The sequence below is a fragment of the Bufo bufo genome, chromosome 5 (genome assembly GCF_905171765.1).
Source record: "Bufo bufo chromosome 5, aBufBuf1.1, whole genome shotgun sequence".
Classification (NCBI taxonomy): domain Eukaryota; kingdom Metazoa; phylum Chordata; class Amphibia; order Anura; family Bufonidae; genus Bufo; species Bufo bufo.
Genome location: NC_053393.1, coordinates 116,515,837 through 116,543,376, shown reverse-complemented (window position 1 = coordinate 116,543,376; position 27,540 = coordinate 116,515,837). Strand labels below are relative to the sequence as shown.

Here is a 27,540-nt window from a genome sequence, read left to right as displayed (position 1 = left end):
ATTGGTGGGGGTGCAACTCCTCCCACCAAAAAGCTGTTTTGGGCAGCTTCCAGCACTGAAAACTATACGGGGACAGGGCCAGAAGGGGACAACTCTGTCCATTATGTAGTGGCCATGTCGGAGTACTGCAGCTCAGCTCTCATTCTAGTAAATGGAACCTGAGCTGCAGTATTCCAGTGTCAGATACTACACAGTGAATGGGGCCTTCTGCTTCTAGCTCCATCCACTGTATAGTTTCCAGCACCCGCAGCTACCCAAAACAGCTTATTGTGGGGGAGTGTTGGGTGTCGGACCCCCACCAATCTGATATTGATTACCTATTTTGAGGATAAGTCATTAATATCTAAGTCCTGGAAAACCCCTTTAATAATCTAAAAGCATACCAAAGTATCAGGCTCGGACTGGCCCACAGGGGTACAGGTGAATCCCCTGGTGGGCCCATGAACATGGTGGCCCCCTAGTCTCCCACCCCCTGGACCAGTGGCACATAACACAGTAGACTTACTGCACTACAAACATATATTTAATGTACAGCACCTCAACCAGCCTATTTTCATATAAAAAAAACTTGATAGATTACCCCCATATTCAATCATCTGGTAGCATCTTGCTGCTGTGTGAGCAGATACTATTTAAATGTATCCGTACGGTGGGCCCCCAAAATAAATTTTACTGGTGGCCCAAGGCACCCCAGTCCGACACTGCAAAGTATAAACAGTACAACGATTGAGCATCCTAATGGAAGTACCAGCTCTGGTTAGATGACTTAAAGGGAACCTGTCACCTGGATTCTGGGTATAGCGCTGAGGACATGGGCTTCTAGATCGCCGCTAGCACATCCGCACTATCCAGTCCCCATAGCTCTGTGTGCTTTTATTGTGTCAAAAAAACGATTTTATAGATATGTAAATGAACCTTAGAGGAGTCCTGTCTCCTTCATGCTTCAGAGAGGCGTCCAGCGTTCTCTGACTCTGAGCCCAGCCACACCACTGTGAAGGAGCCCAGCACCGCCCTGCATACTCCGAATCTCCTCCTTGCTCCCCGACGTCACAAATCTAGTGCACCGTAATCTCGTGATGCGCGAGCTAGCGCATGCGCAGTTCGTTCCCTGAGGCTGATGCCAGCACAGGGAAAGAACACTATGCCGACACTACGCATGCGCTAGCTCGCGCATCGCAAGATTATGGCGCTCTGGCTTTGTGACGTCGGGGAGCAAGGAGGAGATTTCGGAGTATGCGGGGCGGTGCTGGGCTCCTTCACAGTGGGCGTGGCTGGGCTCCAGAAACGTTAGTAGCCTAATTTACATATATATATATATATATATATATATATATATATATATTTATAAAATCTTTTTTTTTACACAATAAAAGCACAGAGAGCTATGGGGAATGGATATTGTGGATGTGTTAGCGGCGATCTAGCAGCTCATGTCCTCAGCTCTATACCCAAAATCCAGGTGACAGGTTCCCTTTAAAGAGACATTGGTGGTATATTTCTGAGGCCCACAGCTATCTCCAGAACAGGACCCCTGAAGTGAGCAGTGAGGAGCCACACGCGCGCTGCGGCCCTCCATTTATTTTTTATGGGAGTTCTGAAAATAGATGAGTGCTTAATCGACTATTTCCAGCAGTCCCATAGAAGTGACCTGCACCTATCTGAAGGTATATCCTAGAGCTGTGATGGCTAACATCCGGCACTCCAGCTGTGGTAAAACTACGACTCCCAAGATGTAAACTTGCTTGGCTGTTTTCAGAACTCCATAGAAATGAATGGAGCATGCTGGGAGTCGTAGTTTCACCACAGCTGGAGTGCCGGAGGTTAGCCATCACTGTCCTCAGTTGTAGAGAAAATCAAGTCATATGCAAGTGGTAAGTGTCCACTGGGTAGTCCCAAGCACGGTAAGTCCTGCCCTGTTCCATCCCTTGGCTCATGATTGGAATCTCCATCGCTATTATAGGTCACACATCCCTGCGCTGAAATCTCACATACACATGATGAAAAATCCAGGACTGTGCATGTGCAGTTCATTCTCTTCTGCAGGCATTGGCATCATGGCCTGGTAACACCTGTGCAGTACATACTGATGTCTGATACTGGTGAAGAAAGAAATGTATTGCGCATGGGCAGTGTGGAGGCTTTCACTGTGCATGCACAAGATTTCTATGCTGGGATATGTGAAGTAATACAGCAATGGAGATTTCAATCATGAGCCAGGGGAGGAACGGGGCAGGCTTGAGCACTTGCCATGCTCCGGACCACCCACTTGGCACTGACCGAGTCATTTGCATATCACATCAAAATAGATTTTCTCTATAGCTGAACTCCGTTTATGGAAAATAAAGGAATCCTTTCACAACTATGGAAGTCCTGTATCAAGCAATGGTATTACTGTTATAAGCAGAATGGAGTAGACAGACTTCCTTAATGAGTGAACTATATACATAAAGTAAACTTGGGTGGTCTCCAAACCGTCTCCACTAAGTGTACACTGTTGTGATAGATAATGAAGAATGCGTAAGGTTCAGTTACATAAAAAGTCCTATCCTCACTGAACATAGTGTATATACAGGGGTAGGAGGAGCGCCCAGGATGAGGTCTGTGCTTGACTGGTGCTTCTTTACCAAGGAAACAGCTGCCAGTGTGCTTGGCCCCTCTTTTGCAGTAGATATATCATGATTTGCATTTCTTACGAGAAGAAGTCTGAAAATACTGCACATCTGTCACTATTTCCAAGTGACTAGTGGGGTTACCTATTATACCCCCTGAAATGCTGCTGTTAACTTGTCACAAATACAGTAAGTGCATATTTATTGGCATTACCATCCAGAAACAAATGGGAAGTTTACATAATCATAGGGGTTATTAGCAAAAAAAAACTGCCTTAGGTTATTCAGCCAATATAGTATCTAGTAGCAGTGTTTGATTTCAGACCGGGTCCCGGCACAGGCACAGGTAAGGGCTTACCTGTGCTTCGCCGGACGGGTGAGTCTACCTGACTAAAGATGGCAGCCCGCATGTGTTCGCTGGCGAACACTGCGAACTGACCATCACTGTCTAGTAGACCTCTACCTTTCATTACATTTCGCCTGTGTATAGAACACATTTATTACTTATTTATTTATTTTTATTAACATTTTCTGAATATTACCATAAACCACACAATGTGGCTGATTATGGGGTGCACTTTTATCCAGAAATGTAAAAAAAAATCTAATTGAATTGAGAAGAAATGAGCTTAGCATGATGCTTCTAAGTTTGAAAACTCTTCCATTTACAGATCTGAATTATGGATCTGTGTTGTTTGGATCCATAATATGGCACTCATAGCTTTATATGTGCCCATATAGTACCTCCGTGTGTCTCCAGTTTCATACAGAAGTTTGTTTGTTTTTTATCTAAGGGATTCTATGAGAATCCACTAAAGAAAAATCATGGCTTGTCGTATTATGATGATGTTGACAACTTGAAGCATTGCTGTTAGAGGAGGAGAATACGGTGCTTCATGGAGGCACCGAGTGGCAGCACGTAGAGCGCCTACAGGTTTGTAATACTTGCATTACTTTAGGTTTTATGCTGTATATAGTGTGTTTGCAGCAATGCCCAGGTCTTAAAACCTAAAGTAATGCAAATTATAGACACAAATGTACTTTTAGAATAAACCTTAGTGGGAAATAGGTTATGAAACCACAATGTGCCAAAAAGAGCAAGTCTAAAGACAGAACATACAGGTGTAGCCTTATGGTCCAAAAGTTCTTTCAAATAGAAATCAGAAGGGTTAAAGGGGTTGTGCAGGGGTTTTATATTAATGACTAGAGATGAGCAAAGTTATCAAAAATTTGATTTGGCTGCTTCACCGAAGTTCACAAAGAGATTCGATTCACTACGAATTACTTCATCACGAATCACATTCCATTGTATGTAGCAGGTGCAATGACAGGGAATGGCGATCACAACCGCCTCCCCGTCATTGAACCCTTCATATGCCACATTCAACACTGATCGCGGCATCTAACAGTCACATTCAGGCCTTTCAGAGGTTAATCAGGGGTTAAAAACAAAAATACATACTCCCCTTATCCATTTGCTCGTTGAAAGGCCGTCGTGGCCATCTTGATTAAAGAAAACACGCCAAATACGTCACGCGTTAGCATGTGCAAGATTTGCAGTATTTTCCTCAATGAAGATAGTCGCAACTGCCTTTCCGCAAGCAAATGGATGAGGTGACTGTATTTTTTTTGTTTTTTACCGCCATTTTAGGAAAAATGGATTTGTTACCACGAAGTAGGAGGAAATTCGGCTTCATGACTAATCAAATTTTTTCCTCAAAATTCGAAAAGAAGTACACTTTGTTAACTTGTTAATGATTTGCTCAACACTATTTATGGATAGATCACCAATATCAGATCAGTGAGGGGCCGACACCTGGCACCCCCTGCCGATCAGCTGTTGGAAGAGGAGGTAGCGCTGCATGTAAGAAGACTGGCAGTGTAAGGAAGAGAAAGTAGAACTCGCATGGAGCGCCGCCTCCTCTTCAAATAGCTGATTGGTGGGGCTGTTGGGTGTCAGATATGTTGATGACCTATCCTGAGGATATAAATATAAAACCCTTGCAACCCTTCAACCTCCAGCACTTTGATTGCTGGCTTGTGTATAAAACAGAGAATGCAATTACCATGAACAGTTCCACTCATTCTTAATAGTTTAGGACCTAGCGCTTCTCTATTAGCCTTGGAGTTTTGTCTTCAGAAGGAAACACGATGATGGCAATGCTGCATTTGGCATTGGTATACCGTTAAGTTTAGTATGTGATCTGTCTATATCAGGCGATCATCACATTTTTGCTTTACACTACTTTTTTGGAACTGGCCAACTCTGTATAAGTGAATAATTGGGTATGGAGAGTGTATCTCCCTCATGCCTCTAGAGTGATATGCATACTGTATATGTAGATTCTGTAAATATATATTTGTTGTATTTCAGAATATTATTCATTTTATTATTTTAAGAGTTAGTCATTTATCATTTTAATGAGTTAGTCTATGTCACATGCATGCGTTATCCCTTCGGGAATGAATCTGTTTAGAGCATTAAAGGGGTTACCGGGGACCTGACCCACACTGTCTTAGAAGTAGTCCTATGGTGTGTGATAAAAGTTTCTGAGTTTCAAAGAAGATTATCTTTAGACACATAATACAGCTAGTTTAGGGTCAAATAGAGACAGTTTTAGGGAAGATATAGCAGCTGGTTAGTTAGATGTAATTAACTGAGGGTACTTTGACACTTGCGGCAGAGGATTCCGGCAGGCAGTTCCGTCACCGGAACTGCCTGCCAGATCCGGCAATCCGGACGCAAACTGATGGCATTTGTCAGATGGATCCGGATGTGGTATTACATTTTTTTTGCATTTTTAAAGGTCTGCGCATGTGTTTTGCCGGAACACTTGGGTCCGGATCCGGCACTAATACACTTCAATGTAAATAAATGCCGGATCCGGCATTCCAGCAAGTGTTTATGATTTTTGGCCAGAGAGAAGACTGCAGCATGCTGCGGTATTTTCTCAGTCCAAAAAACGTAAGATGGACTGAACTGATCCATCCTGAACGGATTGCTCTCCATTCAGAATGCATTAGGATAAAACTGATAAGTTTTTTTCCGATATTGAGCTCCTGTGACGGAACTCAATACCAGAAAACAAAAACGCTAGTGTAAAAAGTACCCTGATAAAGAGGTTTTTGCTAGGGACAGGATAGGGTCACACAGTGTAGTGTCACACAGTGTAGTGTGCTAGTGTGTGATATTTGCAGACTCTATACTGGCAGGGAATGTCCCACAGGATTGGCGCATAGCAAATGTGGTGCCAATATTCAAAAAGGGTCCAAAAACAGAGCCTGGAAACTATAGGCCGGTAAGTTTAACATCTGTTGTGGGTAAACAGTTTGAAGGTTTTCTGAGAGATGCTATATTAGAGCATCTCAACAGAAATAAGAAAATAACGCCATATCAGCATGGCTTCATGAGGGATCGGTCATGCCAAACTAATTTAATCAGTTTCTATGAGGAGGTAAGTTCTAGAATCAATGGATGTCGTATATGTGGACTTCTCCAAAGCATTTGACACTGTACCACATAAAAGGTTAGTATATAAAATGAGAATGCTCGGACTGGGAGAAAACGTCTGTATGTGGGTAAGTAACTGGCTCAATGATAGAAAACAGAGGGTGGTTATTAACGGTACATACTCAGATTGGGTCACTGTCACTAGTGGAGTACCTCAGGGGTCAGTATTGGGCCCTATTCTCTAATATATTTATTAATGATCTTATAGAAGGCTTGCATAGTAAAATATCAATTTTCGCAGGTGACACTAAACTGTGTAAAGTAATTAACACTGAAGAAGACAGTATACTGCTACAGAGGGATCTGGATAGATTGGAGGCTTGGGCAGATAAGTGGCAGATGAGGTTTAACACTGACAAATGTAAAGTTATGCACATGGGAAGGAATAATGCAAGTCACCCGTACATACTAAATGGTAAAACACTCAGTAACACTGACATGGAAAAGGATCTAGAAATTGTAATAAACAGCAAACTAAGCTGCAAAAACCAGTGTCAGGCAGCTGCTGCCAAGGCCAATAAGGTAATGGGTTGCTTCAAAAGGGGCATAGATGCCCGTGATGAGAACATAGTCCTACCACTTTACAAATCATTAGTCAGACCACACATGGAGTACTGTATACAGTTCTGGGCTCCTGTGAACAAGGCAGACATAGCAGAGCTGGAGAGGGTCCAGAGGAGGGCAACTAAAGTAATAACTGGAATGGGTGGACTACAGTACCCTGAAAGATTATCAAAATTAGGGTTATTCACTTTAGAAAAAAGACGACTGAGGGGAGATCTAATTAATATGTATAAATATATCAGGGGTCAGTACAGAGATCTATCCCATCATCTATTTATCCCCTGGACTGTAACTGTGACGAGGGGACATCCTCTGCGTCTGGAGGAAAGAAGGTTTGTACACAAACATAGAAGGGGATTCTTTACGGTAAGAGCAGTGAGACTATGGAACTCTCTGCCTGAGGAGGTGGTGATGGTGAGTACAATAAAGGAATTTAAGAGGGGCCTGGATGTATTTCTAGAGTGTAATAATATTACAGGCTATAGCTACTAGAGAGGGGTCGTTGATCCAGGGAGTTGTTCTGATTGCCTGATTGGAGTCGGGAAGGAATTCCCCCCCCCCCCCCCCCCCCCAAAGTGGGGAAAATTGGCTTCTACCTCACAAGGTTTTTTTTTGCCTTCCTCTGGATCAACTTGCAGGATGACAGGCCGAACTGGATGGACAAATGTCTTTTTTCGGCCTTATGTACTATGTTACTATGTTACTGGGATACAGCCGTTCAATGGGGCTCTTCTTGCACTGCCAATCAATATTTAAAGCTACAGTACTAATTTTTATTCTTAATGTGTATCAGCCAGCCATCAGCCCAATTTACATAAAATAAATTCACAGACAGAAATCTTCTACAATATTAATCGTGGCACTGATAATTTACTGGCTGATATAATTCTCTGCTTAAGTTGCACTGAACTTGTGACAGTTCCTTAAAAACCTCAATTGATCTCAGATAAGTGTACCTGACCTGACCTGGTGTTCTGCGTCACTCACTATTATATTGTAGTGGAAACACTTGTAAACATCTTCCCCAAAAAGGGACAATTTTTCATTCTAAAAAGCATAACCGCAGTGTTAAACAGCTGGTTGTTACCACCGGCTACCATCCATTTACCCATATCCATATATCATGTGTTGCTGTCACTTTGATATTACTTATTTTACCTTGGTGTTAAAGAGCTTGAAGGGGGTTGGATACAGTCATTGAAGACCTCAGAGTGTCATACATGACTTTTCAGGGCAATCTGAGCACTTTCAATTGCCCTGAAATTTCAATATAATTTTAAGAAATTCTCTGAGTTCTATTTACTGCCAAGTTCAAAGGGGTTGTCCCACGAAAAATAGTGTACTGATTTTCAAACTAGCACCTTGATCTGAATACTTTTATAATTGCATGTAACAAAAAATTTGCATAGCCACTGAGTTATTAACCAAAATGTATCTGTATAGCGCCACCTGTGTTTTTTTTTCTTATTTCTTTGACCTTCTCACTGAGATGGCCGCACATGCTCAGTTTCATCCTTCAACTGCCTCCTGAGCTGGGATAGGGAGAGCTGAGACACGCCCCCTGAGCTGTGATAGGGAAAGCTGAGACACGCCCCCTGAGCTGCAGCAGGAAAGACACTCCCCTTGAGCTGCCAGCTTGGTATAAATCTAGCAGAGCAATAAAAGGGGACATCTCTGGATCCATGTGAGATACAGGGCTCGTTCTAGCTTTGTTGGAAAGAGATTGTCATGTATTACATGATGATTGATTCTAATTTTTTACATTAGTCATGGGATAACCCCTTTAAAGCAACAGTGGAGACTCACTTTAACTCTTATTAAATAAGAAATATGTTCAGACAATGATACATTTTCTTTTACATTTTAGGAAAGAGTAACAAAGTTATCCCCCAGACTGCACTCTGAAGAAGACCTTTCAAAGTTGTTTGAAGCATCAATGAAACTTTATTGACCTGGAGCATACTTGGTAGATGTAAAGGGTATTTATACATAACGTTTATTGCAATTAGTACAATACCTTGACTTGTGGACAATAGGCACTAGAACATTGCTGGTTGTCCGGTATGCTGCAGTTTTTGTCCAACCACCTCTCAGCATGTTTGCTGTGCTGCGGCCAGACCTCCAGCCCGTCCCCATTACAGTGAATGGGGCTGGAGCGGACTTCCAGAAGCACACATGGGCCAGCATTCGTACAGATCCGGCAGGCTGGTCCCCCGGCGGAACAGCCTGCCGGACCCAGCTTAAACGCTAATGAGAAAGTAGCCTAAATCAAACACAGCAGTGAAGGAGGTAAATATACATAGACTATCCTGAGCAAGGTCCTGCATGATTTGCTGTGAAAGATATGACATATATTACAATGAACGAATACAGGGCTTGTCCCAATAAACATTATTTATAAAAACTAAGAATGCCCTTTTAACTACAGTACCATTCAGGGAAAATATTGCATTGAGTGTTGATTATTTCATGTAAAAGCATACGCTTTATAAACTGTGAATTTCAATCTGTGATGTGCCACATTGGGAATATCCATTCAACCTTTGGTTAATGAAACAGAATAAAAAAAAATAACTTGAACAAAAGTTGTATTGCATATCTAAACCTTATTATTGTGGAAAATTATTTAGCTCATTAAATTATTGCTGCAATGATTCATATTCTGTAGTCATTGCTTTTATCAACACAATTGCAAACACAATTGCAAACCTACAGTAGGAAAATAAATAGGTAAACTTCAGAAATAGCAATTTCCTGGTATAATCCTCAAAGTAACTCCCTTTAACACTGAGAGTCTTATAATACTAGACCAGCCTGCAAGGAAAACCAAACAAATTAGAAGTATTCTGGTCAGAAGCATTTATCACCGATCCACTGGATAGTTTATAAATACTAGAACGGTGGAGGTCCAACTGATTGCCCAGGTTCTTATTTTTCCCAGACTGTAGACTGCAGCTAGCTGGAGTTTGAATTGAGCAGTGAACTGAATTCTTATCATATTGATGGCATGGGCCCTGCCGCTCCATTCATTCTCCCCTGGAAATAGCTGAGTTCTGTACTGGATTGTCTCCAGCAAATCCATAGAGAATGAATGGAACAGCAGGGTGAATGCCCAACCTGTCACTCCATCAGATTGGGGAACCAGGCCCCCCGTTCTCGGAATTGGTGGGTGCCCCAATGGTCAGACCCCCAACAACAGTTAGTTATCTCCTATCCTGTAGATGGAGGATACCTTCTAAGCTTGGCACATCCCTTGTAACTTTTTTTTAGGATTGCATGTTACTCATTTTTGGCTAAAAATCTTTTTTTTCAATTGGCCTTTATTAAAATTATTGAGCTGTTCTGTCACAAAGGGTTAACTGTTTTTCTAGCTGTGTGATTGGTACTTTCACTTTGTGCCAGTCATCTAAAAAAACTTATCTATAAACTGCTGAGAGGTCATAAACACTTAATTAAGCCACATTCTTATCAGTAAGATAAGAACTGAGCTATAATGACTGTTTATAAGGAAAATGAAAAAAGACTCCAGCATAGATAGTATATTAAGGTGATTTCCTTTATTTTCGCGATTACTGCAGCTTTTTTTGTAACGTTTCGGCCTTATGGCCTTCTTCAGACTGCAGTAAAATAATTTAAAAATATACACTTAAGTACATGTTATATATTGTAAAGAGAGTATGTAACATTTGCATATTTAAAGCAACATATGTCTCATATAAACCCGTCTGGGTGTAACAGTACATGAGATATACACTGCGTGCAGAATTATTAGGCAAATGAGTATTTTGACCACATCATCCTCTTTATGCATGTTGTCTTACTCCAAGCTGTATAGGCTCGAAAGCCTACTACCAATAAAGCATATTAGGTGATGTGCATCTCTGTAATGAGAAAGGGTGTGGTCTAATGACATCAACACCCTATATTAGGTGTGCATAATATTAGGCAACTTCCTTTCCTTTGGCAAAATGGGTCAAAAGAAGGACTTGACAGGCTCAGAAAAGTCAAAAATAGTGAGATATCTTGCAGAGGGATGCAGCACTCTTAAAATTGCAAAGCTTCTGAAGTGTGATCATCGAACAATCAAGTGTTTCATTCAAAATAGTCAACAGGGTCGCAAGAAGCGTGTGGAAAAACCAAGGCGCAAAATAACTGCCCATGAACTGAGAAAAGTCAAGCGTGCAGCTGCCAAGATGCCACTTGCCACCAGTTTGGCCATATTTCAGAGCTGCAACATCACTGGAGTGCCCAAAAGCACAAGGTGTGCAATACTCAGAGACATGGCCAAGGTAAGAAAGGCTGAAAGACGACCACCACTGAACAAGACACACAAGCTGAAACGTCAAGACTGGGCCAAGAAATATCTTAAGACTGATTTTTCTAAGGTTTTATGGACTGATGAAATGAGAGTGAGTCTTGATGGGCCAGATGGATGGGCCCGTGGCTGGATTGGTAAAGGGCAGAGAGCTCCAGTCCGACTCAGACGCCAGCAAGGTGGAGGTGGAGTACTGGTTTGGGCTGGTATCATCAAAGATGAGCTTGTGGGGCCTTTTTCGGGTTGAGGATGGAGTCAAGCTCAACTCCCAGTCCTACTGCCAGTTTCTGGAAGACACCTTCTTCAAGCAGTGGTACAGGAAGAAGTCTGCATCCTTCAAGAAAAACATGATTTTCATGCAGGACAATGCTCCATCACACACGTCCAAGTACTCCACAGCGTGGCTGGCAAGAAAGGGTATAAAAGAAGAAAATCTAATGACATGGCCTCCTTGTTCACCTGATCTGAACCCCCTTGAGAACCTGTGGTCCATCATCAAATGTGAGATTTACAAGGAGGGAAAACAGTACACCTCTCTGAACAGTGTCTGGGAGGCTGTGGTTGCTGCTGCACGCAATGTTGATGGTGAACAGATCAAAACACTGACAGAATCCATGGATGGCAGGCTTTTGAGTGTCGGTGCAAAGAAAGGTGGCTATATTGGTCACTGATTTGTTTTTGTTTTGTTTTTGAATGTCAGAAATGTATATTTGTGAATGTTGAGATGTTATATTGGTTTCACTGGTAAAAATAAATAATTGAAATGGGTATATATTTGTTTTTTGTTAAGTTGCCTAATAATTATGCACAGTAATAGTCACCTGCACACACAGATATCCCCCTAAAATAGCTAAAACTAAAAACAAACTAACAACTACTTCCAAAAATATTCAGCTTTGATATTAATGAGTTTTTTGGGTTCATTGAGAACATGGTTGTTGTTCAATAATAAAATTAATCCTCAAAAATACAACTTGCCTAATAATTCTGCACTCCCTGTAATGTCCATCTCTTTGCATTCTTCCTTTTAATGGAGTCCTGATATTAAATTCCATATCGTTTTCTCCATAGTATCATAAGAGAGCTGTTTATATCTTATCTCCTGAATCTAAGTCCAGGTAAGTCATCCTTTGATAAAATCGACCTCTTGGTAGTTGCCCATCTTACCACGCACGTCTAGTCACACAGTTATCAACAAACAGCAGTCACTCAATTTCACTGATCGCTAGTTGTCTAGTAGCCCCGATATGAATACAGGTGGTTTGAAGTATCTGCTAAGTGTTGTTAGGTTAAGGTAGATGACACTTCATAATAGGCTAGTAACTGCTTGATGGCTGAGTCATATTGTCAATGTAAATGATAACAAAACGATAGGCAGTATCATCGGTTAATAAAAATAAAGTAAATGAATAGTATAGCCATGTAGGTCAAAAGACCTACCGGCGTCCGGAAACCACTTACCTAATGCCGCTGGTGTGAGAGTAAGGAGGTTGAGGTGCAGTGAAAAGTTGCGGATGTACCACAAGTGGGAGAAGCGCTGCAGTGAGTGAAAACCCAAAGGTTTAAATAGCGTGTGTCCCTGGGGCGTGTGAGTCATTTCCGGGACTCACTGCTAGAGCGGAAGTACGGCAGGCGGTGGAACGCAGCATCACCTCACTCTGCGTTTCACCGGCCGGAAGTGAAGCTGTAGGTGAAGCGCAAATGCGCTTCAAGTGAACGCATGCGCAATGTGGGTAAGATGCAAGGAAGAGATAAAGAAAGTATACCAGCTTTTCACTGCGTCTCAACCTCCTTACTCTCACACCAGCGGCATTCGGTAAGTGGTTTCCGGACGCCGGTAGGTCTTTTGAGCTACATGGCTATACTATTCATTTACTTTGTTGTCATTAACCGATGATACTGCCTATCATTTTGTTCTCATTTACATTGACAATATGACTCAGCCATCAAGCAGTTACTAGCCTATTATGAAGTGTCATCTACCTTAACCTAACAACACCTAGCAGATACTTCAAACCACCTGTATTCATATCGGGGCTACTAGACAACTAGCGACTGGACGTGCGTGGTAAGATGGGCAACTACCAAGAGGTCGATTTTATCAAAGGACGACTTACCTGGACTTAGATTCAGGAGATAAGATATAAACAGCTCTCTTATGATACTATTGAGAAAACGATATAAAATTTAATATCAGGACTCCATTAAAAGGAAGAATGCAAAGAGATGGACATTATATCTCGCGTACTGTTACACCCAGATGGGTATATATGAGACATTCACTCACCTAAAGAATTATTAGGAACACCATACTAATATGGTGTTGGACCCCCTTTTGCTTTCAGAACTGCCTTAATTCTACGTGGCATTGATTCAACAAGGTGCTGATAGCATTCTTTAGAAATGTTGGCCCATATTGATAGGATAGCATCTTGCAGTTGATGGAGATTTGAGGGATGCACATCCAGGGCACGAAGCTCCCGTTCCACCACATCCCAAAGATGCTCTATTGGGTTGAGATCTGGTGACTGTGGGGGCCATTTTAGTACAGTGAACTCATTGTCATGTTCAAGAAACCAATTTGAAATGATTCGAGCTTTGTGAGATGGTGCATTATTCTGCTGGAAGTAGCCATCAGAGAATGGATTCATGTTCTCATTCTTTTTACGCCAAATTCGGACTCTACCATTTGAATGTCTCAACAGAAATCGAGACTCATCAGACCAGGCAACATTTTTCCAGTCTTCAACAGTCCAATTTTGGTGAGCTCGTGCAAATTGTAGCCTCTTTTTCCTATTTGTAGTGGAGATGAGTGGTACCCAGAGGGGTCTTCTGCTGTTGTAGCCCATCCGCCTCAAGGTTGTGCATGTTGTGGCTTCACAAATGCTTTGCTGCATACCTCGGTTGTAACAAGTGGTTATTTCAGTCAACATTGCTCTTCTATCAGTTTGAATCAGTCGGCCCATTCTCCTCTGACCTCTAGCATCCACAAGGCATTTTTGCCCACAGGACTGCCGCATACTGGATATTTTTCCCTTTTCACACCATTCTTTGTAAACCCTAGAAATGGTTGTGCGTGAAAATCCCAGTAACTGAGCAGATTGTGAAATACTCAGACCAGCCCGTCTGGCACCAACAACCATGCCACGCTCAAAATTGCTTAAATCACCTTTCTTTCCCATTCTGACATTAAGTTTGGAGTTCAGGAGATTGTCTTGCCCAGGACCACACCCCTAAATGCATTAAAGCAACTGCCATGTGATTGGTTGACTAGATAATTGCATTAATGAGAAATAGAACAGGTGTTCATAATAATTCTTTAGGTGAGTGTATGTTGCTTTAAATATGCAAATGTTACATACTCTCTTTACAATATATAACATGTACTTAAGTGTATATTTTCAAATAATTTTACTGCAGTCTGAAAAAGGTCATAAGGCCGAAACGTTACAAAAAAAGCCGCAGTAATCACGAAAATAAAGGAAATCACCTTAATATACTATTTATGCTGGAGTCTTTTTCCATTGATTAATTGGGGTGGGAACCCTACTCCAAGCAGAAGGGACAGAGTGCGACAAAGCTTAAAAATATTATGTTTATAAGAGCAGAGATAAGCAGTCCGTCTGCTCCTGGTCTGACGGAAAAGACAGAAAATCCAAAGGGTGCTATTAAAGCATGTCAGCTCTGTACAGAAAAAAGGACGCCATATTTTTAGCTCAAAATGAGTACAATGCAATAATAAAAAATTGCCCCCAAAGGTGTACATAACCTTTAAATGAGTGTTGATCTCAGGAATTCAGAGATAAAGTCCACAGACTGAGCCATCAGACAGCTGCACTGAGGGATTTCACCACTAGGAAAACAGAGCAGCCTGGAATATATTTGATAGTATACAGACTGCCAAAGACAAAGAAAAAACCTCATCACAAGTGCAAATACAGCCTGACAAATTTGAAAAATTTAACTTTATTTCACTTCCCCATTTCCATATCTGGCCATATGGTACCTTTTCTTCCATCTCATTTGAAACCAATTGTCTCCAATATCCCAACTTAGGCGTTGAACTAGACAAGATTAATATTCGTTGTCTGATGAATCCTATGTTCACTATTCATGGGCTGTTCTTGTCACTCCCACAAAGCCAGAAGGCCATGAGATTCTTCCTTTTTGTGGAAGTTGGTAATAATTACTTATTGACTCAAAGATGAATACAAGTGAATGTGCTGGTCTTGTTGGTATCATCTATCTTGTATGTAATGATTTTATTTAAATTTTTTTACTTTATCCTATGAAAGCTTGTTCCAGATAATTGGCTGAAATATTTCTCAGTGTAGTAGGGTCTTTATCATTCCAGCTCACCCAGCTCTTCCAGACATAGTGATAAGGTACATGAGCGCATTCTGTATCTTCATAGCTATTTCCATAGATGGATGTTTCCATCCAGCTTGGGAGCAGGGTAAAAATCATCTGGTAGCTTTTAAATAATGAATAAAACAAACATAAAAGTGGCAAAAGAAATGTAAAACCTGGTAAATATTTTGGGTTATATATTTTTTTCAGATTTTTTTTATGTATTACACATAGGCATAACGCTTGCCAAATCTGTAAAGGGACTGCCCATCTTCCATGTGCTATGTGTAATACTGGCATCATGTGGCTGTGGAGTCTTCTGGCTTCCTCCAGATACATGGCCTGGGGGGCGACTGCTACCTCTGTTCCACTGACCTACATATTTGTATAAAAGTAATCTATTCAGCCTTCATAGACCTGTTAGATTTTTCCAGGGATGGCAACATTTCTGATGTTTAAGCACTAAGCTGTGGACAGATTATTGAATCTTACTCATGTGCCCTTCAATAGAACAATTCCCTGCCCCCAGAGCTCATGATCCCGGGACACAATAAGCAGACACATGGAGCTGATTTTTACACAATATTATGTTTCCTACAGAATTAGCACAACCTTCTGCACATAGCATATTAAGGGCACATATTGCCCCTAGGATTTAGTGACACTCTAAACCACAGACATGGAGCACTGGGCCCCTTATTAACCAACTTCTTAGCAGATGTTAGCTGAAAATGATGATACAGATACTGGGCGATATTGGTTTACCTATCATTTTCATATGTATTGTATCTAAGCCTTATACATATCTATAACAGTGATAGTTTAGTAGATAACAAAAACGTAATAAATGTAAGGTTCTATTCAAATTACATGTAGAAATTACTTTGGAGGTATACATCAGGAAGATATCATGGTATATACCTCTGACTAAAGACCATAACATATCACTATATAGACATACAGTCAGGTATGTCACCCATAGCCTCCAATTATATATTACACAGTATATTTTTCTTTACTGTATACCTTTGTATAGCATAGTGTAATCAAAAGGACATTTGTTTAGCCTATAAATATGTTTGGGGTATATATGCCAGGAGGCTCCTAAGGTGATGTGAACAGCCTCATGAATGTAAGACCCTTCAAAGGGCGTTAGCCATCTTCACTTGTGTATGTTTTTTGAATATCAGTTTTGATACATGCTGTATGTGTATTATTCTGTGCTATGAAATTGTTTAAAAAAAAACGAACATTTAAAAATTCATTCAGCTGTTTCCTAGTTTGCTTTTATGTCCCCAAGATTAAAAAAGAATGGACGGCACACTGCGCATGTGCAGGCGCACTCCATTCATTTCAATAGGGCCGCCAAAAATAGCCAAGAGCTGGCTCGGCTATTTCCGCCTGCCCCATAGAAATGAATGGGAGCAGGGGCCACGCGTGTGCGGTGCATTCCCATTCACTTGTATAGGAGCAGCGCTTGGTGGTAGACAGACCCCGGGTAACACAAGGTCCTCCAGCCACAGCTCTCCCCACTCCTTTCTCCTTGTAGGTGCGGATCCCAGAGGTAGGACACGCACCTATCAGACAATGGTGGCATATCCTAGCGATATGCCCCCATTGTATGTGATGGGATAACCCCTTTAACATACCTTAATTATAGCTCCTTGTTATTTTTTCTTTTACAGCTTATGCAAGGTGCTGAATCTCCTTAAAGAGAAGAGTCCTGTGTGGAGACTTTCTAGAAGTGCTCCATGGTATGGAGATTTTTTTGGTAATGCTCTATGAGAAAGGAATATGTAAGAGAGAATCCTACTCTGTACTGACAACAGGCAAGCCCCCGAAACAGCCGTCTACAGATGGATATCTGGTATGGATATATTCCCTTGTCAAATCCTAAGGCTTGTCTCATAAGGAGCCACTTCCAATAAGTGGCACTGACAAGATGGTTCTCTTTCTTGGGAGATACCACTTGGCATATTTGTTTCCCATGGAGCATTGCTAGTAAGTCTCCATACCATGCAGTACTTCCAGTAATTATCCATACATGGCTGGTCTCTTTAAGGAGATTCAGGATCCTGTCTAAGCTGCTTCCAAGGAATTGCACTGAGCCAGCCAGAATCCTACTCCATACTGATGAGGGGCAAACACCCTGAAACAGCTGTCTATGGATGGATATCTGCCATAGCTATATTCCCTGGACAAGTCCCAAGACTTGTTAGAAAGTCGGAACTTGACTCACAAGGAGCCACTTCCAATAGGTGGTGCTGGCGAGGTGGCTTTCTTTCTTGGGAGATACCTCTTTTCTTTTACCACATAGCACTAGCAGAGAAGCATGGAAGACTTTGTCCTCCTCAATATAAGCTTTCATTGAGATAGGAGTTTGGATCCTTTGGAGAGTGTCAATATTATAGCCCCCCCCCCCCCCCTTGGTTAAAAAATTGTTGATCACCAATGAAGAGTACAAATATTATTTGTATCTGCAATGTAAAATCATTTTTAAATCTTTGGAAATAACGAGGTTCCACCAAGCACATTATCACCCCAATGGCTACAGACCATGCATACTGTATATCCCTATACAGTACATGGAATGAAGTCATAAATAACAAATCATTTTATCATTATTATTTATACGCTAATATTTGATTGTTTGTATTGGATTGGAAAATTGTGTAACTTTACAAACATCTATAATCACAAAGGTATATACACGCGCAGCAAATCTGATGCAGAAATGTCTGTGACTGTGCCATTCATCTTGCTACCAAAACGGCCCTATGCATATGAGTGGGATTGATTTTCAGTTGCAGAATGCACCAGTCACCCTTTTAATCACTGGATCACAAGTCAGAGTTGCGCTACATCATAGCCCCAGCCTAAATCACTGAGCTTTGGATTTTAATGTTATGCTTTAACAAGGTACGGATACAGTTTGTGTGTGACATCTTCCCCAAATCTTCCCTGTCACATTAAATACCTTCATTTGGAGTGGATTTCAGCGACAGTGCGCATTACGCTTATGGCAATTAAAGCATTAAATCCCTGCTGTACTACACAAGTCCCATTCACTCCGGGATGGACGGGCTCCTGATCTTTTTATGCGTGGGTAATGGATTTGTTGTGATCACTTGAATGAGCATCAATGGGAGGATAAACAATTCCTTTCTGGGACATGCAATTCCCCATCTGCTGAGAGTGTTTAGTGCTGGGGAGAGTCAAGCCTGAAGCAGATGAGCACGCCAGCCAATCTCATGCTAATGACATGCAAGGCAAAAAGCTGGACGCGTGGCTCAATAAATCACACCGTAATTGAGTCTTCGGGTCACGTTTCACAACCCCCCTATCAGTTGTGTAATTTTGAATGCAACAAAAGCGATGGATTTCAGAGCTGTGGACTTCATAAATAATTCTCTTAGGATATATAGATCATGCAGATATAGATATAGATCATGGTGTTCAACACATTTTTTTTTTATGATGATTTTGATTTGTATATTGAATTTGCTCCATTCATCTGCAGCACACATATAATGACAAGCTCATCTCGTCTTCACTTGTATTTATACATAGGACCATGTGTTATATGAAAATTAACCTTTTTCCGAAACTTGTGTTTCCCTGTCAGTACATATGGTATATGCAGATGTAGCAGAGCTCATTTTGTCATGGTTTATGACTTCATTGTTTAGCTGTCAATCTCAGTTATTGTATTTATATGCAATTAGTAGCTATACTATGGAAGGCCACAGATAATACATTTTGAAATCATGGTAATTTGTGCCAAAGGATACACACAGGTGTGCTACATCTGCATGTTATCTGTATCTATATATCGCATTGTTTTATATCTGTAACTTGTAATTATGAGCACTTTCTTTAAACTACACAAAAATGTACAGGACTCATAACTGAGGTATGAGAGACGCTGCCGTACAGCCAATCGGTTCATTGTCCTATGGGTGCATCTTGTTTCTGCATGCTTGTTATAATATCTCACAATTATGTTTCTGTCATATTCTGTACTATACGCTATTCAGTAAATCACTAGATGTGACACATTTTATAACAAATGGTCAATGCTCTTATTGTTGTTATTTTTTATAATTATCATTAGTTAATTATTAAGTAATACATCACATTACTAGAAAACAGGACAAGCCAGGTCACAACCATCTTGCTTAATAAGGAAATCATTTCAGTATATTGAATTATGGGATATACGACGTATCCTTTAAATTATTAAGCAAGATATTGGTAAAATAAGATTAAATTCAGCAAGGTTTAAAAAGGCATCAAAATATTTCTATACACTTTACCATAAAATTAATTTTGGGCTATTTTCATGGAGGTAGGCTCATTTTGGAATATAACCAATATAGTTCTAAAATATGTATGATTGATATTTTGTAAGTCTATAGAGGCAAGTAGAATCCTTATCCCATTACAGCTTTCTTTATATGATGCATTTTAAAGAACATTCATTTCTAAAAAGAACAAAATGAAAACTAGGTTTCCTCAACACGGATTTCATAGCACTTTATGTTGACCAAGTGATACATTGTTGATTTTAATATTCTGGACCTATTTATTGCTATTGCCATTGCTATTGCATAGGATTAGAGCACATTGACATTCTGCTTTCTGCTAAAGCATAACTCACTCAAATTTGTGACACACTCATCCCGTCAAAGAAGTGTGCCAGAGTGATATACAAAGCCTTAAAGAGACAATGCAGGAAACTGCCCTGGGGTGTTTACTATTCACATTGGCAACAAACCTTTGTATGAAGAGAATTCTAGGCAAGACAGATGGGAGTAAATAAAGTTACAATGTGGAATAAGGAATGAGATGAGATCACAGCTCCAGCCTGGCCATCCTTTGTAAACCTGGACAATGATCAGGGGTGCAGAATTCTGCAACCTATTTATGAGAGGCTCAGATCAGTTTGATCGAGCTGCTGGACGCATCACTCTACCTCAGTGAAAATGAGCACAATATGCAGCCGCAAGGAGGACACTTTACAGACCTTACAGACCTATAATACAGCTTTCCCAACCAAAGGTAAGGAACATAAATGGTTTAGCTGTAAATGGTATCTCTGTACTGGTCAGACATATCAATATATATATATTTATATTTATATTTATTTACTGAACTGAATGATTCTATACATATTATATCAGTTGAATATATGGTATAATATTAGTACTTATTGTGGACTGTGTATGTGTAATTCCAACTAGCATGATGCTGACATAATTCTGAGCTATTGGAAAGTATATATATATATATATATATATATATATATATATATAAAAAATAGAAAAAGTAATCAGCACCAAACTGTAAACAATACTGCGGGGGCAAGCTTACCCAAAAATCCAGTCCAAAAAAATAGAGCAGCACTCCAGGATAATGTGGAAAATAGTGGTTTATTCACCCCTTGGTGACACAACGTTTCGGCTCCAACATGAAGCCTTGAGAAATTGAAACTGTCAGAGAGAGAGGTAATTACCACCAGCTGACATTGCTGGCTGGTTTTTTTATATAGGCCAGACTGGAACGTGGAGAGTAGTCACCCACCCAGCATTTTGACTACTCCCAGTAAGAGCCGTCCCGGATCAGCTATTACAGCTATACTAAATAGCAAGGTGTCAAACAGCAACTGCTGCTGACACATGAAAACTGGCTCTTACTCCACCGAGGCCAGGAATCTCGGTGACACATACTTTCTGTCAACGACGGTCCCTTGCGCCTTCCTACTATATATATATATATATATATATATATATATATATATATATAGAGAGAGAGAGAGAGAGAGAGATACAAAAAGCACACCTGATGAAATAGTCAGTAACAAGGCGTGCCAGCGGTATTGCACCTAACCAAGGTGATAAATCGATAAAAAATAAATACACCGCAGCACTTCCAATAGGTGAAAATAGTGGGATCCTTTTATTCACCCATGCGTGCCATGCAACGTTTCGGTCCACTTGTAAGTGGACCGAAACGTTGCATGGCACGCATGGGTGAATAAAAGGATCCCACTATTTTCACCTATTGGAAGTGTTACGGTGTATTTATTTTTTATTTCACATCTAATATGTAAATATTGATATATACATATATGTAAATATATCTAATACGCAAATATAAATATATAAAACATGAATATAATATATATACACATGTATAATACATTAGTATAAATATATAATATATAAATATATAGAATGTACACATATATATATATTTTAAATTAACAATATGTGGTGATGTTTTGGCACCTTTCATAGCCTGTATGTGACATTATAAAGCCACCGATCGTATTAAATGAGCACATTGTTACAGAACATATGTTTTTGATGTTTTTATAACATCAGTTTAGGGGGACTTTATAATCCAGGACCTAGATGAAGATTTGTCAATTTCATTAATTGTATATTCTGGAAAATGCTACATCATGTATCAAAAGTGTCTGTCTTTTGCTGTTCCTGCACACCCCCTGGTCACATATAGATAGATATAAGGCAGTGTGATCCATACTGACGTCACATGCGGGAGGTCATGTGACATAATCAGGTGACCACATAGTTCAGTGGATCTTGTGCTTTATACATTAAACATAAGTTTAAGAAACTTGTCCTTGAGAAATGCTGCTGCTCATATTTTTTGTATTTGTTCTGGAATACAACATGGAATATTGTACATTATCAATCAGAAACATTTTTTATAGACTTTGGGTCGTCATTTATTTAGACCAACATTTTAGACACCGGTCTTTATACCCCATTAGCTGCCGGTGGATGTGGCGAATTTATGTAGAGGCACTGGCCTCTACATAACTTCGACGTATCCACAGCCTGCCTAAATCTACACCAGCTTCCTTGTTGGCATAGATTTAGACCATTTTCTACGCCTAAAACAGGTGTAGAAAATGGTAAATGAAACAGGCCTGCCAGCCCATCCCCTTCACTTCTCACACCACACCCACTTTTTTAGACTTGCCATGAGCAGGGAAAATTCCTAGATTGCAGCTTAAATAACCTTTGGGCTGCAATCTGCGACAGATATACGACAAAAAGTGGTGTATATCTGTTAGTAAATGACCCCCTTTGTGCTTCTATAGGAGCAATCCGTCCCATTGAAATGAATGGGATGGCTTTGGTGTAATTACACCTGCTCACCACTGCGGATGTGACGGCGAGCAGGTAAATAATGAAGAGGAGGCAGCGTTGGCACGGCGCGCGCCTTCTCTTCAAACAGCTGATTGGCGGGGGTGCCAGGAGTCGGACCCCCGCCGATCTGATATTGATGGCCTATCCTGAGGATAGGTCATCAATAAAAATAACTTGGACAACCCCTTTTACTCGTTTTTTATCAATAGCTATGAAGTGTACCCACAAAAACATGGTGTATCATTAAAAGGGTTTTCCAAGATTTTAATACTGATGACCTATCCACTGTATAAAAAAAATGGAGGGGTGGAAAGCACACCTAGTAAGTCAGTAATAGTGGAAAAAGTGGTAAGTTTTCCCCACGGTAATCAGACAATCCAAATGGAAAAAGGAAAATGGAGACAGCACGTCCTATTTGAGGTGGTTTTAATCCAGATGCAACGTTTCGGCTAGTGAGCCTTTGTCAAGCATTTTCCTTTTTCCACTTGGATTATCCTTTGGATAGGTCATCAGTGTCTGATCAGTGGGGGTCCAGCACCCAGGACTCCTGATGATCAGCTGTTTGAGAAGGCACCGGCTCTCCTGTGAGCACCGTAGCCTTCTCCATGCTCACCAGCACAGTGCCATACATTGTATAGCGGCTGTGCCTGATATTGCAGCTCAGCTCCATTCACTTCTGTGGGGACATGTCGTCACTGGCCTAGGGATAGCTGCAAGATGGCCGCGGCACTCAGGAGTGTTGGTGCCTTCTCCCAGGTGTCAGACCTTTACCGAACAGATAGTGATGACTTATCCAGAGGATAGGTCATCAGTTATAAAGTCTTGGAAAACCCCTTTAAGGCTGACCCTACACATTTGATAACTGTTGAGCAACAACTCTCTCTCCTGACCCCTCCTACACACACACACACACACACACTCCAAAACATATATACACACATGAACATTTGGTTCGGCCAAGCATGCATGTGTTCTGAACCAGAAGATGTACGGAAGCCACTGCCATACACCACTGGTGGTGGCTTATCTCCCTGAGAACAAAAGAATCGGGCAGTTGAAATCCAACTGATGACCCTTCTCTACTGACATCTTCCATCAGGGAGAATCAGGAGGACCCCATACACATTGTATTTTCAAACAGTCCCACTGAAATCGGTGCGTATTTGTTTGGCCAGCTTAAAATGTGGAAACAAAGCTTGATCATTAGAGTTAAAGGGTTTCTCCGGGAGTCAGATATTCATGACCTATCCTCAGGATAGGTCATCAATATGTGATCAGTGGGATTTCTACACCCGACTTGAATGGGACTGGGCCGCGCTTAAACTACATGACTGATGAACATGACATCACAGGCCTTGGAAGAGGCAGCAGTGCTCACCGAAGTGCAACAACCACATTGAAACTGATTAGCGGGGTGATGGGACTTGGATCCCCACCAATCAGATATTGATGACCTACGCTGAAGGTAGAAGAAAAAAAGAGACAATGCAGCAGCACCTTGCAAATCAGATAAAGTACAACAATGCCATAGTCACAAAAATAATGATTACAAAAATTATGGTGCTAATGCTACGCTTATTTATAAAGTGAGATGCTTGGCCAATGCATTTTGTACAAAACCATCTGAGCCCGTCGGCCGTACGTCAAGGCGATATCTGTTAGACGGGTCCTAACACTAAATACTACCTGTTATGCGCCATAATGGCCGCCATAAAATTCAGGGAGTGTTGGATCCACATGCATGTTGGATCTACTCTGCCTTTTTCCATTTTTTGTGCCATAATGGCCTCAATTACAAGGGATGCAGGTACCAACATGCATGCCGAGCCCACTCTATACCTTTCCTGGTGCTAGACAGCTTCCAATGAATGTAGTGAGAGCAGGCTACAGCTTTATACTGAGACTAAATAAAATCAGCCTATGGGGCAGACAGGCTAATCAGGAGTGCACGACTCGCTGGAGTGCCACATCTCCAGCATAGTAAATCTTCAAAAAAAATTACCTGCATCCCTTGTAATGGAGGCCATTATGGCACAAAAAATGGAAAAAGGCAGAGTGGATCCAACATGCATGTGGATCGAACACTCCCTGAATTTCATGGCCATTATGGCGCATAATAGGTAGTATTTAGTGTTAGGACCCGTCTGACAGAGATCGCCTTGACGTACGGCAGACGGGCTCAGATGGTTTTGTACAAAATGCATTGGCCAAGCATCTCACTTTATAAATAAGTGTAGCATTAGCACCATCATTTTTGTAATCATTATTTTTGTGACTATGGCATTGTTGTACTTTATCTGATTTGCAGGGTGCTGCTGCATTGTCTCTTTTTTTCTTCTAGGTCTTTGCCATGGCAGCGTGCACCTGCGTACTGGGAGGTGCTGACTAACCCCCTTTTTTTTTTATCCTGAAGGTAGGTCATCAATGTTAAACTCCCAGAGAACACCTTTGAATAGATAATATGAGAAAATTCTGCAGGCCCATAGCCCTTCAATCAAATGCAGGACTCAATTAAAGCAGAATGATTCTGTTATACAGTAGGTTACATTAAGGTACCATTCTTTTATTTTCTTCTTCTCAGCCCACAGCATCTCCAGAAGAAGACTGTCAAGTAACCAGAGAATTCCATCAAATAATGTAAGAGCATATGCACATCTTCTCTAATAAATGTCAATTTACAATAACATATTTTATAGCAAAAATAATTGACAATTTGGAACAAAGCCCCCCCCCCCCCACCCCACCCCCCATAAAAATATATATATATATATCTCCTGGTATTTACAGGACTGCATTCTGTACAAAGGGTAAGTTGGGCTCGTTCAGACACATGGACCATAGTTAGGCCTCTGCAGTCTCCAGTGAACCGATACTTCAAACAGCTCCCTAGATCTGTGCTGTAATAAGTGATACAGAAAAATCACTGTGACTGCAGTGACCACCTGCCAGTTGCGAGAGGAGGCCACACCATTTCCTTCCATGACCATACGAGACTTTGATGCTATGCCATTATACATGTGGATGGGGCTGCCAAAAACTATGGATGTTGGTTCATCAATCACATGCTGCCAGTTCCGCTATTTAATGATAACTAATGTGAAAAGATGCACGAAACTTGACTTTTACAGAATACTTTAAAAAAGGCATGCAAGCCTAAGTGCAATATCAAATTTTCAAAGCAGATCTCCCATACATTTTTATTTGGGCAATGACCCAAACATGTGTTACCCCTTATTCCATCCTGCAGGTAATTGATCCTCACTGGACAAAGAAGTATCTTCCCCAGCAAACTGATCTTCTACATGTTCTATGCAAAAGTGAAGACGTTTGGAGGCTTCCTCCACCAGAACCATTTAGACGTCGCCGGTCTACAAAGCATAGTATGTCAAACTCATAGATGGCATTATGTACAGGTTAACACTATGGGGGGGGGGGGGGGGGGGGCAAGGAGAAACTGGTTTATTTGCCTATAACAACCAATCAGATTCCACCTTTCATTTTTCAGAGCTACTTTGGAAAACAAAAAGAACAATCTGATTGGTGCTTTGGGCATCTAAGGTTGAGTTCACACTTTGGTTATTTGGTCAGTTATTTTGATCAGTTCTATTCAATACACCTGAGTACCATCTCTGAGTAGGCTTCACTACTGGTTTTGGCTCACAATAAGGGTCCATTCACATCACCGTTTAGCTTTCCGTTCTTCTGATCCGTCAGAAGAAGAGAGACAGAAAAAAAAAACTGGATCCTGTAAAAACAACGGATCCTGTTGCATCAGTTGTCATCAGTCCTGCATGCATTACTTTTTTTTCCATCTAAGTAAACGGATCTCAGACGGAAATGGCTGAAACAGATGACATCTAATGCGACAGGATCCGGTTTTTTTCCCTCTCTTCTTCTGATGGATGAGAAGAACGGAAAGCTAAACAGTGATGTGAATGCACCCTAATTGATAGAAATAACTGTCCAAATAACTTAAGTGTGAACTTGGCCTAAGTCAGTTTTCTTTTGCACCAGTTTGGAGAAATCTATCTCTTTATTTGTTTACAAATAATATGCACAAGGGGCGTAACTACTATAGCGGCAGATCATGTGACTGCTACGGGGCCCAGGGCAAGAGGGGGCCCAGTTGGGATCATCTCCTCCTCTACTGGGGGTGAAAACTTGGTCAGGACTCTACTCTCTAAAGGAACTACTTTTAGCAAATAAGGCAGTGGAAAACATGGTCCAAAGGTCATTGAAAGGGGTTTGGGCAGAAACCCTTCTGTCCTGTGGGGGGGCTGGTTTGATTCTTGCTATAGGGCCCTTACTTCTCTATGTACGACACTGCATATGCAAAAAGTTAAATTAAAATAAACATTGAATTTATATTTTACAGATGTGTGTATGGAAATCAAAACACCAAAATCTGCCAAGACTAAGCCAAATGTGCCACTTCCAAATGTAAGGCTGCATTGAATTTCTATATAGTATAATAATGTTATAAAATTATGTTATTTATTTATATAACGGCAACATATTCTACAGTGCTATACAGAGATTGTCATTCTGCACTTCTATACTTGTCACCCTTGGAGCACACAATCTAAATTCCAAATTAGCGTATATTTTAGTATGCTTTTGTGGCAGAAATGGTATTTGTTGTCGTTTATATTTTTTGCTATGTTTTTGCTCTGTTTTATTCACATCTTGCTGATATGATAGGTCGAACTTGTCATACATTGGCAGTATAACTGGCATAATACATACTAGAACATAGTGTGGTTGAAAAAAGAGACAAGCCCCATCGATAAACTTTGTCAAGTCATGCCATGTGAAATGAGTATACCCTCCTGACGCCCCTAATGATGTCAGCCAATGAATTAGAATGGATAATTAGGTCCCAGCTGCATGCCATTAGTATGACATGCCATAAACAGCATGCAGCTCGTAATACCTGTCATTGTCTTTCATAAGAAATTGTTAAAAAAATTCTATATAAACAAATGACGTGTAATTAGAAAATAATTTTTG

The 27,540-nt window shown here is 40.8% G+C and overlaps 1 protein-coding gene and 1 long non-coding RNA gene across 2 annotated transcripts in view; one reads left to right on the top strand and one right to left on the bottom strand.

The window, feature by feature from the left end:
- ADHFE1 (alcohol dehydrogenase iron containing 1) overlaps positions 1-9,088 on the top strand; it is a 64,383-nt gene extending 55,295 nt beyond the window's left edge. The window contains exon 15 of the mRNA XM_040432921.1: positions 8,552-9,088. Coding sequence (XP_040288855.1) covers positions 8,552-8,635 — 84 coding nt within the window. The 3' untranslated portion in view covers positions 8,636-9,088. The remainder of the gene's footprint in view (positions 1-8,551) is intronic.
- A 1,422-nt stretch (positions 9,089-10,510) lies between these two features.
- LOC121002217 lies at positions 10,511-26,850 on the bottom strand. The gene is made up of 3 exons (XR_005779252.1): positions 26,679-26,850; positions 13,113-13,116; positions 10,511-10,520 (listed from the first exon to the last, which is right to left on the bottom strand). It is a non-coding gene; the product is annotated as an uncharacterized LOC121002217 (long non-coding RNA).
- Positions 26,851-27,540: the final 690 nt, after the last annotated feature.